At 40.6% G+C, this 15773-nt stretch overlaps 1 protein-coding gene across 1 annotated transcript in view; it reads left to right on the forward strand.

The window, feature by feature from the left end:
* CUX1 (cut like homeobox 1) overlaps positions 1-15773 on the forward strand; it is a 198428-nt gene that overhangs the window by 83702 nt on the left and 98953 nt on the right. The window contains exons 5-8 of the mRNA XM_085314717.1: positions 3168-3305; positions 6627-6750; positions 8713-8789; positions 9600-9666. Of these exons, the coding sequence (XP_085170843.1) occupies positions 3168-3305; positions 6627-6750; positions 8713-8789; positions 9600-9666 (406 nt within the window). The remainder of the gene's footprint in view (positions 1-3167; positions 3306-6626; positions 6751-8712; positions 8790-9599; positions 9667-15773) is intronic.

The raw sequence follows: 15773 nt of genomic DNA on the forward strand, positions 1-15773 counted from the left end.
GAGGGCGGCGCAAAGGGCTTCAGCCTGGGGTTGCAACGAGGGCGTGAGGGGAGGAGAGCAGAACGGCAGGAGCTGGCAGCAAATTCAGAGTTCAGCGTCAAACGGGACATCTCGACTGACTTCAGTCCGGCGTTGGTGGTTTTGTTGGGCGCCTCTGTAGGCTGAGATTCCTCTGCCTCTTCCCTCAGTTTGCGCGTGTCCCGTGCCTAGCAGGGATTATTATTTGCAAGCTAGAGAAGATTCAAACTACAAGAATAATTTGCAATGAATTTTTCCACATTTTAGTGTTAATTAAGATGATTTTTCTCCTTTAAAGGCGACAGAAAAGGCATTTTTCTTTTTTGCTGCTTTCCCTGTGCTGTTGGCATTTGATTTTTCTGAAATGTGTATGCCTGTTGTTCGTGTAACGAATTGAAAGTTTTGGTCCATTGCTTGTTTAAAAATGCAGTGACCTCCTGTTAAATGACATGAAACACACTTCGTAAGTCTGGTTAATATAAAAAGGTATGCTTTTCCATGCATGCGGATGTTGGGAAGGAGAGAGTAGTTTTACTTATTTTTAAATCCACTCCACTCAGGTAAGAAAAAGTCAGTCTGTCTCTAAGATTTACATTGGTCCCAGATTAATTGGTGTTTATAAATGCAAAAATCATGGCTTTTTAGTTTTTGAGATTAAAGAGCGTATTGGCGCTCATTGCTGGGCATTCAGAAATGAATCATTTGTGTCTCTGGCCGAAGTGTCTTGGTCATTTTATTGTCATGCAATGATTAGTTTTTTTTAGTGTTATTTATAGAAATTAAATCTAGGAGGTGCTTCAGCCATGCTTTTTTTTTTCTTTTTTTTAATGTCCCTAAGCAATATTTAGTGGCTGCAGGCCACTGGTCCTTCAAATAGGCTCTAGTAAAGTTTGAAGTTTAATGCACAGAGACTGTTTTTACATTTTGTTTGTTCTGCCACTGTTTTGCTACTTGAACATTAACCTTTAATAGAGCTAAATTAAATATACATGTGCTGATGAATAATTATAAGATCACAAGCATTTTTATTTTGGACATAAAGCTTCTCAGGGATTGCAAATTTGACTAAAGTTTAGTCATTATTCACTTTATAATGCCCATGTTATTTTTGACTTAAAATTCCTGGTAATTTAAATATTAAAATCTTATGTATTTGGAAGAAAATATATCTTGTGGATGTCCCAACTTTTTACGATGGATGTATTAAAAAAAAAAAAAATGCAGCCACAGTTTTGTAGAATACAATTTCTTTCATCATGGCATTTTAACACTATTTCTAGAGATGTCATAGCTGGAGCTTTAGATCCTTGTTTGATCTACTTCGAGGTTCCTATGGCAATTCAAGGCAGATAGATCAAGAAAATCCAGCCTTTCCTCACGTTCAGCAGATGAATATCCTGGGTGAGCTCCTTTGGAGAAACGCGGAGCTGCAGAAGGGTGGCAGAATGGTCATTCTGGATAGAGGCTGGCAGACCTCCGTGGGAGAAGGTTGATGTTGTGACAGCCTGTGCTTTAAGTGGACCCTACATAAATATTGTAGGGACTTTAACTCCTGCTACTGCTGTGACTTAAACTTTATATTTAATTCCTTACCTGTACCCCCTGTCTCTGCCACAATAACATTTTAAGTTTGATTTATTATAAATATTTTAATACAGATAATAATAACGAAAAGTATTTGGCCTAAAAAGCATAAATGAAAAAGCTATGTAGTCATAAACTATGTATGTACAGAGAACAGATGACAAGCAACCTAGATTTTGTATTATGAAYAGGGTAATGCCATAAGCTGTTGAAGAAACCAAGTAACAAAATGCAGCAGACTGCTACTTATAATGTCTCCGAGTTCAACATAACCCAGCACTATTCTTTTATAAACTATGAAACAACGCTGGCATATTGAAAAAACACACAGGCTCATGCTTAATGTGTTAACAGAGGTACAATAGACTTATTATGTGTTTCCAGAGACTGAGGGTGGTCTGAAAAATTAATGACTGTGGTGGTTGAAAATTAAGTGAACTCCCTAATATATACTGTTGTTGATCCACTGAGTTTGGTGTTTAGCATTCCTCAACAGGAGACTAAATCTTTGCAGCCATTTCACAAGAGATGCTGGCGCCCATAACAGAAATGTATTCAATGATCTTTTATAAGTCCATTGGACTCCAACATTTTCCTGTCCTGACTGGGAAGAAATCCCAGGATGAATTATGCATGCATRCATGGCAGGTGTATTCTAAGGACTCTCCTTAGCAGAAGGGAACGTGGTGGAATTAATACTGCAAACATATAACATAATTTCTAATTTTTATTAAATCAACAGTATAAGAAAAATAGCAAAAGAGCTATGAAATCTAAGGTTCATGGAATCAGTTAAATTCACCCAGTTTGAAAAAACATTGCAGCTYTTCATAATCAAATAACTTTTAGTGCTCAGCTGTGCAGAAGGGTATAATTTTCTTGAGAAATTCACTTTTGTGGGAGCAGAGATATTTAAGGGACACTAGCTACTGGCGAGAGGTGCAGATTTGGTTGCTTTTTTTCCCCCAGATGTTCTTATTTTGAAGAAGAAAATCGAAACTTGAGACTGCCATGTGCCTTAGCATTGTTTTTAGGATGCTGTCAAAATACGCTGTTGTTTTGAAGATGCTTTTTAGCATTTGGTTAAGGAGGAGCCAAGCCCTATACGTGRAGGGACCACGTTCCCTCCCAAGGCCGTTCAAAGGCCTCATGCAAGGCACAAGCGTGCTCTGGGTAACGGAGAGCTGATTTTATAGTAACGGTGCACAGCAGAGTTTGTGTGCCCCATACCTGAGCTCATGAAGGCCACGCTCGTGCTGGCTGTGCTCTCTTTCCTCTCCTTGCCATCTGCTTTAACCTGTGCAGCAGCTTGGAGTCACTTGCAAGCTGCCCAAAGGAGATACTTGGTGCTAGCAGGTTCTCCCCAATTTAAAGGATAATATAGATGTAATTTGGGGAGAAGTATGTAGGACAYGAGTTGAGAAACATATAGGAAAAGTAAACTGAAGCAGCACCTTTGTGTGACCTGTGGTGGATATTAATAGAGAAGGACACATGGTCTGAACTGCTTGTGTTGTAGAGGTGTTGCTGTTACCTTATGTTTTATTTCATTCCTTCTTTTTCAGATCCAGTTCCAGCCTTGGATTTAGGACAGCAGCTTCAGCTGAAGGTTCAGCGTATGCACGATATTGAAACAGAGAACCAGAAACTTAGGGAAACTCTAGAGGAATACAATAAGGAATTCGCTGAGGTGAAAAATCAGGGTAGGTTGCAAAAAGTATTCATTTATCCGCTCTTAATACATACTGAAGTTTGAAACCTGGGATTAATTCAATATTATTTCTCACTGGTAGGCTTGGTGGTAGGATTAGGATTCAGTAAACAAAGTATAATGGTCTATTATAGCCACTTCTGTATTTTTGCRTATATGTATGACTTTGGTTAGACTCTTCAGAGTTCTTTAAAAGTTTCTTCTTCTGTAGGATCAAGCCAGGGAGTGGAGTTACTCGTCCAAGTATTTGGTTATTGCCTTGAGCTCTACTTGAAAGTGAGACTGCTGACATAGTGAAGTTACATGTAGATATTTTATAATAAGCTATTGTCCTACTGACAGCAARCTGAATGTGTGTGTGCATGCGTGTAGTACATACATTTTACACATACACACACACAATATCCAGAGTTTTACGTACGCACAAAAAATTGTACAAAATGGATCCTTCTGTACTGTTTTTCCTTATACAAATCCGTAATTAGAGTACACTTAGCATGCTTTATATTTTCTCTACAGACTGTCCAAAGGCTGTTTAATTATTTAAGTAAACTCTAATGAAACYGGGGTACATGAAAATCCATGAAAATCTCAATGAGAAACAAGCCTGTTGTCTTTGAAACAGTTCAGGTTTTCTTACATTTCAGAGGAACATTCCTTGCACAGGAAACACCATTTGCTCAGTTGTACACCTGCTTCCCTCTATGCAGGACTTGTCATTTCCATGTGTAGTGCTCAGTTCTGGATGGTGGTAACAGTAAAATTTTTAGGCACTTGGCATAAACAAGACTGTTCTGTGCTATCAAACTGTTGCATCCACATGGGTAACATTGGAAGGCTGTATTAGCATCTAAGCTGGCTCTGCTGCATCTCATTTTCAGCAAAAGGAGCATATGCAGTTAGATATTTCCTTTTAATGCAGAGGATGTGACCTGTAGAAAGGATAGGTCCCTTCCTGCAAGGCTTCAGTCTGGATTGCAAAAGGTGCAGTCCTGAGGGCTGTGATGCTCCGAACCTGAGAGAATTATGCTAGAAGTATACGGTAATCACAGTTCACTGTGCAGGGCTTTTGTGAGGTTGTGTATCCTGAACATTCAGGTGTGACACAGGGATTCATCCCAGAAAGTGGAAAGGATCTTTAACKCCCGTAGTTTTACTAAAACCGTTCATAAATTGACTTTTTAAATTTGATCCTATATGCACTGACYTTCTCTCTGCAGTGAGTTTTGCAACTTCAGTCTTTGCATTGTGTTTTTCCCTCCYGTTCAATAGTTATACATTGTTTTTCAAAAAGGGATTATAAACATCCAGAAAAAAAGCCTGTTGTTAGTTRAGAGTGTTTTGATCAGTCAATCTGTTTGTTTGTAGGAGTGTTTGTGATCTGTACAGTGCTTTTAAGAACTTCTTCCAAAACCAGTATAAATGGAAGTAGCTGACAACCTTTAGCTGACCTGAACTGTAAAGAGAGCACTTAGGTCTTCGAGCAGCATAGAGAATTGAGCTGTGCTTGACCAGCACACCATTGACTTGTTAGGTGCCTAAGATATAAACAGATTGTGTCAAAAAATCGTAATTCTTTATGAATTTTTTCCTGTAGCTATGCCCCTATTGCATTTTTGTTTCCTTTTCCAATGTAACATTCAAACATTGTCAGGATGCAGCTGCATGCATTTCCATGAGATTATTTGAGCTGAACCTGCTTGTTTCGCTCAGTGCTTCTTCATATACCTGAATAGTTTTGCATATTTATGTCTAGAAGTATCTGGAGCAAAAGTTGCATCAGTATAAATAATACAGCATCCTTTGCTCATTCAGGAAAAGAGCAGAATTCATATTACTTCCCAGATCTCAGAAAAGAATTTCTCTTTTTTTTCTTTTTTTTTTTTAATCTGACAAGTCCCTTGCATGACTTGTTGATCAGTAATGAGCTTCATCTGACTTCTGACTAGCAAAAGATCCAGCTCATTCATTCAAAATTTGGGGGCTTGCTGGCAATCATGTTTTTCCATGGCTCCAACTGTTCCCCCTTTTTGTTGTCCCTGTGGCCCCGGCTTCTGTCTGTGCAACAGACCTTGTCCCCAAGTATTTGTYGTCTGATTTTGTAGTTCTCTGGTCCCATTGACTTTTAAAGGATTATTCTTAGTTCTGTCTGGTTTTATTGAAATTGTTTTTTTTAACTCTGTAGGCTTTAATTTTCCTAGTAGAGCTTATCTATCTACCGTGTTTCTGCAGAAACATTTTGCATCCAAAAGTATTTTTCCCTAAAGTATTGTTAATAGCATCCGCTAATAAGCTGGTGCCTTTAAAACACTTTACATCTCTGTGCAAGTGCATTGAAATGTATTGCTAGCTGCGAGTCTTCTGGCAGTCTAACGCTTTTTCCAAATTCCATTATTGTTACAAAGCATGCTCTGGAGAATGTCTTGCTTTTCCTATTATAAGCCCTAGAAGATTTTTGCCCTTTCCTGCGGGTAGAATTAGAGGGGTTTTATGTACAGACAGATTAAAGCACGTAACGAGATACCACCCGTCAGAGGCTYCACAGTAACCCGCCAGGTCTGTGCTGCTTTTGCCATCCGTTACAGTGTACGGTAAATGCAAAAATCTTCTCTATCCGAGAAAAAGGTTTCTTTGAATTCCTATGGAAGACTGAAAATGTGCGCAGAAAGTTACGATCATTAATACTTGTATGTAAAGGCCAGCATCGATGATACCAGCTGCTACAGTAACCGAATATGAAGGCCTCCACCGTGTCTGTTGAATCTGATCTACTGTTAATACTGCAGTTAACATTTAACTGCTGTATTTTTCATCAGTTGTGAAGCAGAACGTAGCTGTGTCCCAGCTATGTGTTCAATTAGTGTTAGATTGCATCTGTGCATGAGCCATAGTAAAACTGCCTCTTTTTACATGAGCACGGTTATGTGAATTAACTGTTCTATGTGTAAATGCATACTTAAACCCACACTGGGACTTTATTAATCTCCACTCAGCAGCGAACTAATTTGAGACTAGTCAATAAGGTGATATTATATTTTACAATTGATTTTTTTTTTTCCCCTAGTCATGTTAGAGAAACCTTCACTGTGCTTTCCAGCAAACTCCATTGATCCTTCTCAACCTAAATGTTTAAAGTTCAATTTAACATTTAGGGAGTAAAAGGTCTCCAAAGGGACTCGTATCCATTGATTTTGTGTCAGAGTTGAAGAGCTAAAGTTTGAAACACACTGAGCCTACAGGGTAGAGAAASCCTTGTTTTCTGGAGCCACGTGGAGCTGTGTAAACTCACTCTTTGCCTATTGTTTTTCTGTAGAGGTTACAATAAAAGCACTTAAAGAGAAAATCCGAGAATATGAACAGACGCTGAAGAACCAAGCTGAGAATATAGCGCTTGAGAAAGAACAAAAGTTACAAAATGATTTCGCGGAGAAGGAGAGGTGAGTGTGTGTGCGTGTGCCCATAGGTTTTGTAGAGAAAGCGAGACATATCTGCCTGCTTAATCTTCCCAGCCAGGTYAGCGCGCAGAGATAGCTCGTATATTGAGTGATTCGAGTGATTTGTGTGTTCGACACAGAATTGTTTGATACTCTGCTTTGCACAGAAAGACAGTTGTGAAAGTGCAGAAGTCAAACAGGGACAGGTTGTTGCTTGGCAGTAGTGTGTAGGATGTCATTTTCGGGAGGGTGCAAACTCACTTTTGTTCCCCGTTAGCTGTATTGTCCTTTGGGACACTCATCTTTGGCCGTTAGCTGATGGTGTAATTCGGTCTGCTGTGTCCRCTCTGTGGGTCACAGTACAGTTGTCCAATCTCAACAACCCAGAGCTGCTTCAGATGAAGCACTGTACACCACAACAGGGGTAAAAGATGCATCAGCCATGCTTGCATGCTAATATCCAGGAGGGGCTGTGTTCCTCTATTAGTACTTAATCCTGAAAATAGTTTGCATGTTATGTGTCAAGTTAGGAAGTAATTCAATTTTATTTTTCATTACCGATTTTGGAAGCATCTTAGAAGCAGTTTAAATCTTTTACAAGCTAACAAGGAATGTTTGAATCCTGTAGGTTAGTGGGCAAACAAATTTGACTGGGTAAGACGAAGGAGCCTGACAGGGAGTTCGTTCAGTCTAAATTCCCCTTAACTTATTTCTCCCATGGAGCAATAGTGCTGAGGCTGATAGTGTTTAGTTTAGTGTTGAAATCTGTCAGTTTACTTGAGCTCTTTAGTTGATGGGTCGGTTGTTTAAATTCAGGTACGAGTAGGATAAATCTACATCTACATGTGAACTGAAAAGTTTTTTTTTTTTTTTTCTTTTTTCTTTCTCACTTTTTGTGGTTCCTCTTTGATAAGGAACATGTAAGCTGCATCGGTAAGGTGTTCAATTTAGAAATAAAATGAAATACCAGGTGATGAAATGTGAATAACAAACTGTGTATAAGAGAAGTTTTGAATTTTTCAAAGTCTGTAATTTGGTATAAAAGGAATTGAAGCATATTTCTCACTATAAATACTTACCAATATGGTCAACAGTGCTGAGAATGAATTTATGCATCCTATATAGTACAGGTCCAATGCTGGTCATTTTATGAGCCAYTTCACAATTTTAAAATCTGCAGAATATCTTAAAAGCAATGTCATAAAAAGCAGTGTCTCCTGGGAAGCATTGGAGCAACTCCCTTCTGAAGATGAGTTTTATAACTCCTKTAGTCTAGCCTTTAGCATAGTGACTGTATGGCTAGACAAAGTTGAAACGTGGATAACTGACACGTTGGCAAGACAGTATTGCCRATGGACACGCGCAACATGAGCAGATTGGAAGGCCTGATCATGTTATATAGCAAATATCAGTGTGAGATTTGTTTGGAAATATGCATTTTTTAAAAAAAKAGTGGCTAATATTACTGCATTTGGAATCCATTGCAGCTATGATGAAACAGCTGTCGCATCTGTTCAGTATATCACTTACGGCAACAAATTTCTTCATTATGACATTGAAATGGAGATGTATCATTCTTCTTGTACTAACTTTGTACAACAGAGAGTGCTTGGTGACAATTTTCTTTATGTGTGTGACATTTCCAAAACAAATTGTGCTCTAGAAAACCTTGCACTAAAGTTGTCATTTATATAGCAGTCAACTCTTGTATAATGTTCACAGCTTACGTTATGAGGTGGCTATGCTGTTAAAATTTTAATAAGTGGGACTGCGGAGTGTGAACAGTATTGCAATGTGGCATGATTTATGGGTCCCATTGAAGCACCTTGTAGTCTGTGTGGTGGTGTCAGTTGTCTGATTATAGCTGAGACAGTTAATCGCTCTGTCTTCCAAATTTGAAAAATACAGATAAGTTGTTTATCGTGATTATGAGCTCTGACCTCACCTCTTCTTTCCCCTTTCTAGAAAATTGCAGGAGACACAGATGTCGACAGCCTCAAAGCTGGAAGAAGCCGAACACAAAGTTCAAGCTTTGCAGACAGGTTTGGCATCACTATTCTGACCTATACCAATGATCAGACTGGAGCTGAGAGGACAGAGATCATTAAACAGATCAGGACTGTGTGAACCAGCTCGTGCAAGCGCAGAGAGATCCAACAGAGCTTGAAAGCACTTTGGGAATCAGAGCTGCTTCTGGGCTTTGCGCCTTAAGTGAACACTTGTGCTGCAGCCAGTCTGTTGGTAAATTCAGTGGACGCGTCCAAACAACGAAGCACATTCGTCATTGGGACATCATTGCAATTAAAACAGGCCATGGAGCTTGTGATCCATGTTGTGTTTTGCTCTGGTTTCACACATTTCTGAACTATGATATAACAGTGATCTGGGTTCAGTATGAACCTAATTTATATTAGTTTCTATTAGCGTGTCTTGCCTGTTCCCTAGGAATTGCTTGCCATTAATTTTCTGTTCGTCTTTGCACACTTATGTTCCAGGTCTGGACACATTTGTTTTTGTTTACTCTGAGATCCCAAGAAATTTTAGTTCCTAAATTACTGCAATAATTATTTCAGTAGAATGAACAGTTTAGCCAGCTTAATAAGAAATGGGTAACATCTGTCTTTGTTAAGCAGAACAGAAACTGAGAATTTTTGCAATGTAAAAATAAATCATAAATGTGAAAAATCAAATGATATGTTTTTTGTAAGTCATAATTGTCTAGATAGAAAGATAGGGCAAAGATTTTTCATCAGGAGATGTACAACTTTGTAGCTGAGTAAAAAGAATGGAGTGGTCTTTTTGCTTTTCATAGCTGTTACAGTGCTGTAATGCTTCGTGTTTATGTCTTTTAGCCTTGGAAAAAACCAGAACAGAACTATTTGATCTGAAAACAAAATACGATGAAGAAACTACTGCAAAGTAAGAATTCACTATTTTTTTCCTATTTCTTCCCTCAAAGTATCACCCCTTAATATTGCATCTGTCTGTTGGACACGGATGAGATGGAAGAGGTTCAGGAGTCCAGATTTGTTGGAAGCCATTGGCATAATTTTGTCTCCAATGGAGAGACTATTAGTTTTCATAATTTCTTCCACTCACCATGACATTTTTCCTGGTCCACATGCTGCTGCATGATATCTATGCTATGTTAGACATCTCTTATATTTTATGTAGAATTAGGGTAATTTCAGAAATATGATAAAGATGATTTAGTTAAGTAAAAGATTTTTATTGCGTAGCTGGGTTCTTTGGTTTGGGTTTCTGCTTTTGGGGTAGCAGTCACCACTTTGGCAAATTCTCCCCAAGTTACATAGAATGTAATTTTCTGCAGATTTTCCCTATTTCAGAATAGAACGTGATGGTGCTCTCAGAAATATATGTCCTTGTCATTACTGTTTTCAATTATTCCATGGTTTTATTAACAACCAGAGCTGGAAATGAGAGAGACAGACTTCTATTGTTTTTCTTTGAACTCTTCATACTTAGGGAAAGTTGGTAAAGAGGAGGAATTTTCATCATCTGCAATAATCACACTATTAAGTCTTAAAGAGTAGTTTCTTCTCCTGGAAATGAGATGGGAAAGGAAAAAGCAGTTTCAGATCAGTGTGTCCTGCCTGCTGTACAGGCATGGGTGAAACACCCACATTGCCACTGCTGCACCATCTTCTCCAGGAGGCAAGTGATGGGGTCAACAGCAAGGAAAATCCTTACTTCTTGTCCTCACCAAACATTCTCGTACATAAAATATGCTAGGAGAAGACTGTTTACAATCTCCTTCATACGACAAGAGGGGGACGGTAACATAGGCATACTAGGAGCAAGGAGCTGGTCTTGGTTTTGTCTGTAGGTAAGTGCTTTCAGGTATGGCTTATGGCTGAGTCCGGGTAATAGACGTTTTCAAGACCTGTCAAATTGGTAACAAGTTTTAATTTGCTCCTGTTTGGCCCTGCCTGCACTGAGGGTCCCGTTCCCCACTGAGTATGTCAGGAACTTGACGCTTGCAAAACTCAGTCCACAGTGGTTAAGAATGAGCATTTGGTGTTGAAACACCTTTTACTCCATTAAAAATAATCTCTTGGGTAGATTTTGGCTTTGCTCTGTGAGGCCTGTTTGTTTYGAGTTCCCTACAAAGTCCTCAAAAGTAGGGGTTTTTCTCCACTGATTTCATCCTTTTCTAAGGGACACGTACTAACGATGAGTCTGACRTAGCTTTGAATTACTGCAAATTGGCTTTATTTCCTTGCGTGCKTGTAACTGAGGCTGGTGGCTCAGTTGCTGTTTTGCCATGCGGGAAGGCAGAACTCAGGCTCTGTGGTCAGAGGCACTGAACCTAGTCAGCCTCCTCCACCCCCATTTTAATATTTTATTTGCACAGCACTTGCTTCATTTTTTTTACGTTATTTCCCCTAAGTACTCTAGTTTATCTTACACTGGGCAAAAGGTGTATTTATTTTAAATTGTTTGTTAGCATTTCTTATTTATGTCATTCCTCCAGAAAAATCCACATGGAAATATCTTACGCTCTTGAACGTGATTTTTGCCTGATATGCATGGAAATTACCTGCAAGTAGTTAGTGGTGTGCAGTAACGAGCTGATTGGGTTCTGTAGCGGCAGGATTGTGAAGCCGGGGTCTGGCATACRGGGAGCACAGAGCTGAATGCTGAAGCAGGCATTAGGCATGTACTTTATCTCCTAAACTAATGTACTGTGAAAGCAAACTTGTAGAACCTAATAACAGCAGAAATATTTTATCATTGTTTTGGATTTTTATGGCAGGCGTAGTTCTTGCATAACAACAGTCATCTGGGGTGTTTGTAGCCCAAATTTTGCAATGTGGAAGTCTAGAAAAACATGAAAAGGGAACTGAATATAGACAGTGAAATTGAATCATCTGTTTCAATTGTAAAAGCTAGAAGAAACGGTGAAAGAAGAAAACTCACCAATAAAAATGGTGAGAGACAGTTTGATTCTTTTTTTAAAAGAAACTCTCTTTTGATCTAAGTCTAAAAAGCTACTTGTATTGCCAGTTTTAATTTCATGTTTTAAGAACATGTGATTTTTATCTTAGGCCAGAATTGTTAGTTTTACAGACACTTATTTGATACAGATGAATTGGAATGCCTTCAGGGAAAAAAAAAAAAAAAAGAAAAGAAAAAAGATAATTGTCAATCTTTTTTTAAGCTCACAGTACTTTTCACATTTTCAGTTTTGGAGRAGAGCTGCCCCTTAGCTGTTTGTAACTTTGCAAACCTTTCGCATATGGAGAGGAGAAAAAGAAGCCGGAGGCGGGAGGCTGCAGGATCAGGGCGAAGGAGTCTGGATTTTGTCCCGGTGACCGCTTGTTGGGATCCTGGCGCTGCAGATCAGCGGGCCGGCTTGTTTATTTATCTTTTGGTAGCGTTTTCAGGCTGGCCCGGTTCAAAGCGCTCGGCGCCAAGCGAGGTGCCGCGGCGCAGCCCGGACCYGCGGCTTCGCCCCTGGCTCGCGAGGCGCCTTCGAAGCCGAGCTGCGTTTSTGCCGTCCCGATCTGCGGTCAGACGAGCCCCTTTTGGCAGGCGTTACGTCCGCATCCCCCTTCGGGTGGCCGGCGAGCAGGTAGCGCCGCTACGCGGGCGGCGGGCGCCGAAGGCGTTAACGGCAGAACGAAGTTCGTCGTGCGCCGGCGGCGCGGTCTGTCAGCTGGGGTATCAGAAGCTGCGCTTGACAAGATGGCAGCAGCAAAGTTTTCCATGTGTAGGCTTGAAGTAAAATGTAATTAGCCTTTATGTGCAGAACAAGGATCCATTGATGAATACAGCTGGTCTTTGTTTTCTTCTGTCACTGAGTGTGGGAGGTAAAAGTGTTCTTCTTCATGTTTATTAATACAAGATTCCTTAGACAAATGGCAAGCACAGTTTAATATTTGTTGGAACACAGAGAGGCTTGCCAAAACAGTTGTTGTGTAAGAGGATTTCAAGGTTTTCAGATTATAATCATCTCTGGGTTAAATAAATGAATGATTGCTCTGCCTTTTTCAATTAAAGAGGCACATCCTCTCCGGAGGCCTAATACCGATTCTGTTTGCTGTCCCACACGTTCCTATCTGCGAGCCTGGCTTTAAGCAGCACTAATGAGTTTGATCTGGAGATCCTATCAAAGCTGGAACTGAAAAGCAAACTGTGACCCGAGTTTCAGGAAAATTAAAGAGTGCTTTTTTTTTTCCCCTCACCCTAGTGCAGCAGCCCCCCGCCGCCCCATGTAGAAAAAGAAACATTCCCGTATGCCTTTCCTTCGCTTTTGGGGACAAACTGTTCTCCCCGCCGCCGCGCTCCTCCACTTCTGTTTCGCCGCAGAGCCCCAGCAAGTGTTCGAGCTCCCCAGCAGAGCTGTTAACGCTCCCGGCCCGACGGCTTTGGATTCCAGTTTAAAATAAATTCCAGAGCCACCTCTTTGCTCCTGCCCCTTCCTCCCCCCGGAGATGAAATCTAATTGGAAAAGGCTCCTCAGTTGTAGCACATACAGTAGGCTTGTTACATTACTGCTAACATGTGGGTTGAGGCTCTGTGCCTTTGATGAAAGAAAATATCGAATTTCACTGAAATAGTACATTTTCCCCCGTAAATGTTAAATAGCCTTGTGAGGATTTTAGATGCTCTACCTGGCTCTGCAGTAAAAAGCCTTCGTAAACAGCCCAAACCAAAAAACGTTCAGGTTGGCAGTCGAAGCAGCTGGGCTCCACTGTTACTGCTTATGTGGCTGTCTTAAAGATGCATGGTTTTTGATCTTCTAAAAGGAGTATATGCCTAGGAAATGCAATGGAGAGGAGGAGATTTTATTATTTAAACAAGGAGTAGTCCTAAAAAAAAGCTTTCAGTAACGTCTAGAAAAAAAAATTGTCTTCTAATAATATGTGAAACAGAGGATTTTTTTTTCCTTTTATAGATTAGCCTGAAATCGATAGATACGTGTATATACATAGACTGAAAAAAAAATCTTTTTGAAGTGCTTAGGGTGGAGGTACTGGTGTAGCATCGCTGAGACTGTACACTGGCACAGTATCGCAGATCACCCCACCGTATCGATGCAGCTGACGGGTTTGAATCCTGCACTACCTTTTAATGAAAACTAAATCTGGAACCGGACGGAGTGCGGCTGATGGAAGTGCAGCCYGTGAGCTGTAGTTCCCGGATTTAAGAAAACTGAGAGTTTTTCATTGTTTTGAGAGCCTGAATCCATAAACTTGGCTCACAGGATTTCAATATGAATGTTTAATATTACTTTTATTTCGATGATCATAGACGCCACAGTCGGTGAGGCTGAAGATAACGGGGCGGGGGGCGGATGTTGTACGTGTGTCTTGTGCAAAGGCTGTCTCTGCCCTCAGCAGCTCCCGGTATAACAGTGGGACCACGTGGAAGATGTTAATGAAACAAATAGGTAGGAGCTCAGGAGCAGGAGGACAACGTAATGCCTATTTACATCTGCGTTACCCTGCCTGAAAGTAAATCCTCAAGTAATCTGCACAGTCGGAGGTGGCTGGCGGAGGGGGGCCGCAGGGGACGGGGGGCAAGCGCTGGTGCAGCGCGGGCGGGAGGGCTGCTGCCGAGAAGCAGACGTGGAGGCCAGCTTCTCCTCCGCGACCTGCGCCCGAGTGCAGCGGGCTTGGGTGTCAGATCGGGGGGCAGCGAAGAGCTTACATCCCTCGAAGCGCAGCGGGAGGAGATGCCTGTGGTGCGGGGCTGCCTTGGGTGCAGGGCGCTCTTGCTGCTGGCTGCTCGGCGCCTGGAGCCGCCGGCGGGGGCCGAGCGGCGGGATCGAGACGGGCCGGCTGCGTGAAAGGTGCCCAGGGCTGAGCGTGGGGACGCAGGTTTTAGTCCTGAGAATTGCTGCTGCCTGAAGTTACATGATGGAATTGGAGTTAAAATGTTTATGGGAAATTCTGTGACGTTGGTGCAAATCTCGGTTAACTCTGACTTCAGTGGAATAATTCCCAGCGAATGCTGAGAATTGGATTTGGCCTATGAATTATTTACTTTGATTTTCTTTTTTGGGGAGGGTAGCAAATCTTTCCTGTTTAAGTATCAGCTTGTACCAATATATCACTTTTCAAATGTTTGTAGTTTTCCATTTTGATGGTGCTCAGGGTCAAACTGAATAAAAAGTAGTCTTGTTCCCTCCAACATTACATAATTACTGTGATGGATGTTCTCAAATGTTGCTTCCCCTGATTGAACATGAAATACTGTAGTTAGGATGGTTGTGTTGTATGGGACATGAAATAGTTCCTTTTTGCTGTGCCTTTAAGGTCTTAAAGTTTCCTATTTCCTGTTCTTTCGATGAGTCATTAACTTCTAATGCTTGTCTCTGCAATTATTGCTGTATTTAAAGTGATTTTCCTAAAAACAGGAGATAGAGAACTTCGTGGGCTGTTTCTTAAAGTCCTTTCTCTTCTTAAACCTCCTAGTCTTACTGCCATCAGTGAAACCCCAGTGATGATGGGGAGATGAGAGATCAGGGAAAATCCTACTGTAAAGATTRTGTTCCCTAAAGAAAAATAATGTAAAAAGGGAATAAGAAAAATTGAATTATCTTGAAACTTGCAGAAAACTCTGGATATGTTTTAGAATTTGAGATATTTCTTCAAGGTTTTGACTGTGCCTTATGCAAAACTGAGCAGGCTTTAAGTCCCTGTTTAACATTTTGCTTTAAAAACTAGCTATGGAGAGGAATGTGAATATTTTGGAGATTCAGTTCTTAGGTTTCTGCTGTTGATCTAAAGCTGTCCTGTGAAACAGGGCTTGAAAGCCCTTGTGCAAACCAGCTGCTTTTTTTTTTTTTTTTTTGGTAAAATTTCTGTTTTTGCCTACAATCAAACCAGAAATATTGCAGGATGGTTTGCTGGGGGAAGTAAAATGCAGTGTTACTAAATATTTACTCACCTTTGCAAAGCACTAAGAGCTTGCTTTGAAATGCTTGTGTTTGCCGTTACTTACGGATAGAGAAACTGAGTCTTGACGAATAAATACCGTGTTCCAGGCCAACAAAT

This window comes from Rhea americana, unplaced genomic scaffold (assembly GCF_003343005.1).
Source record: "Rhea americana isolate MKP2758 unplaced genomic scaffold, rheAme1 scaffold_111, whole genome shotgun sequence".
NCBI classification, from domain to species: Eukaryota; Metazoa; Chordata; class Aves; order Rheiformes; family Rheidae; genus Rhea; species Rhea americana.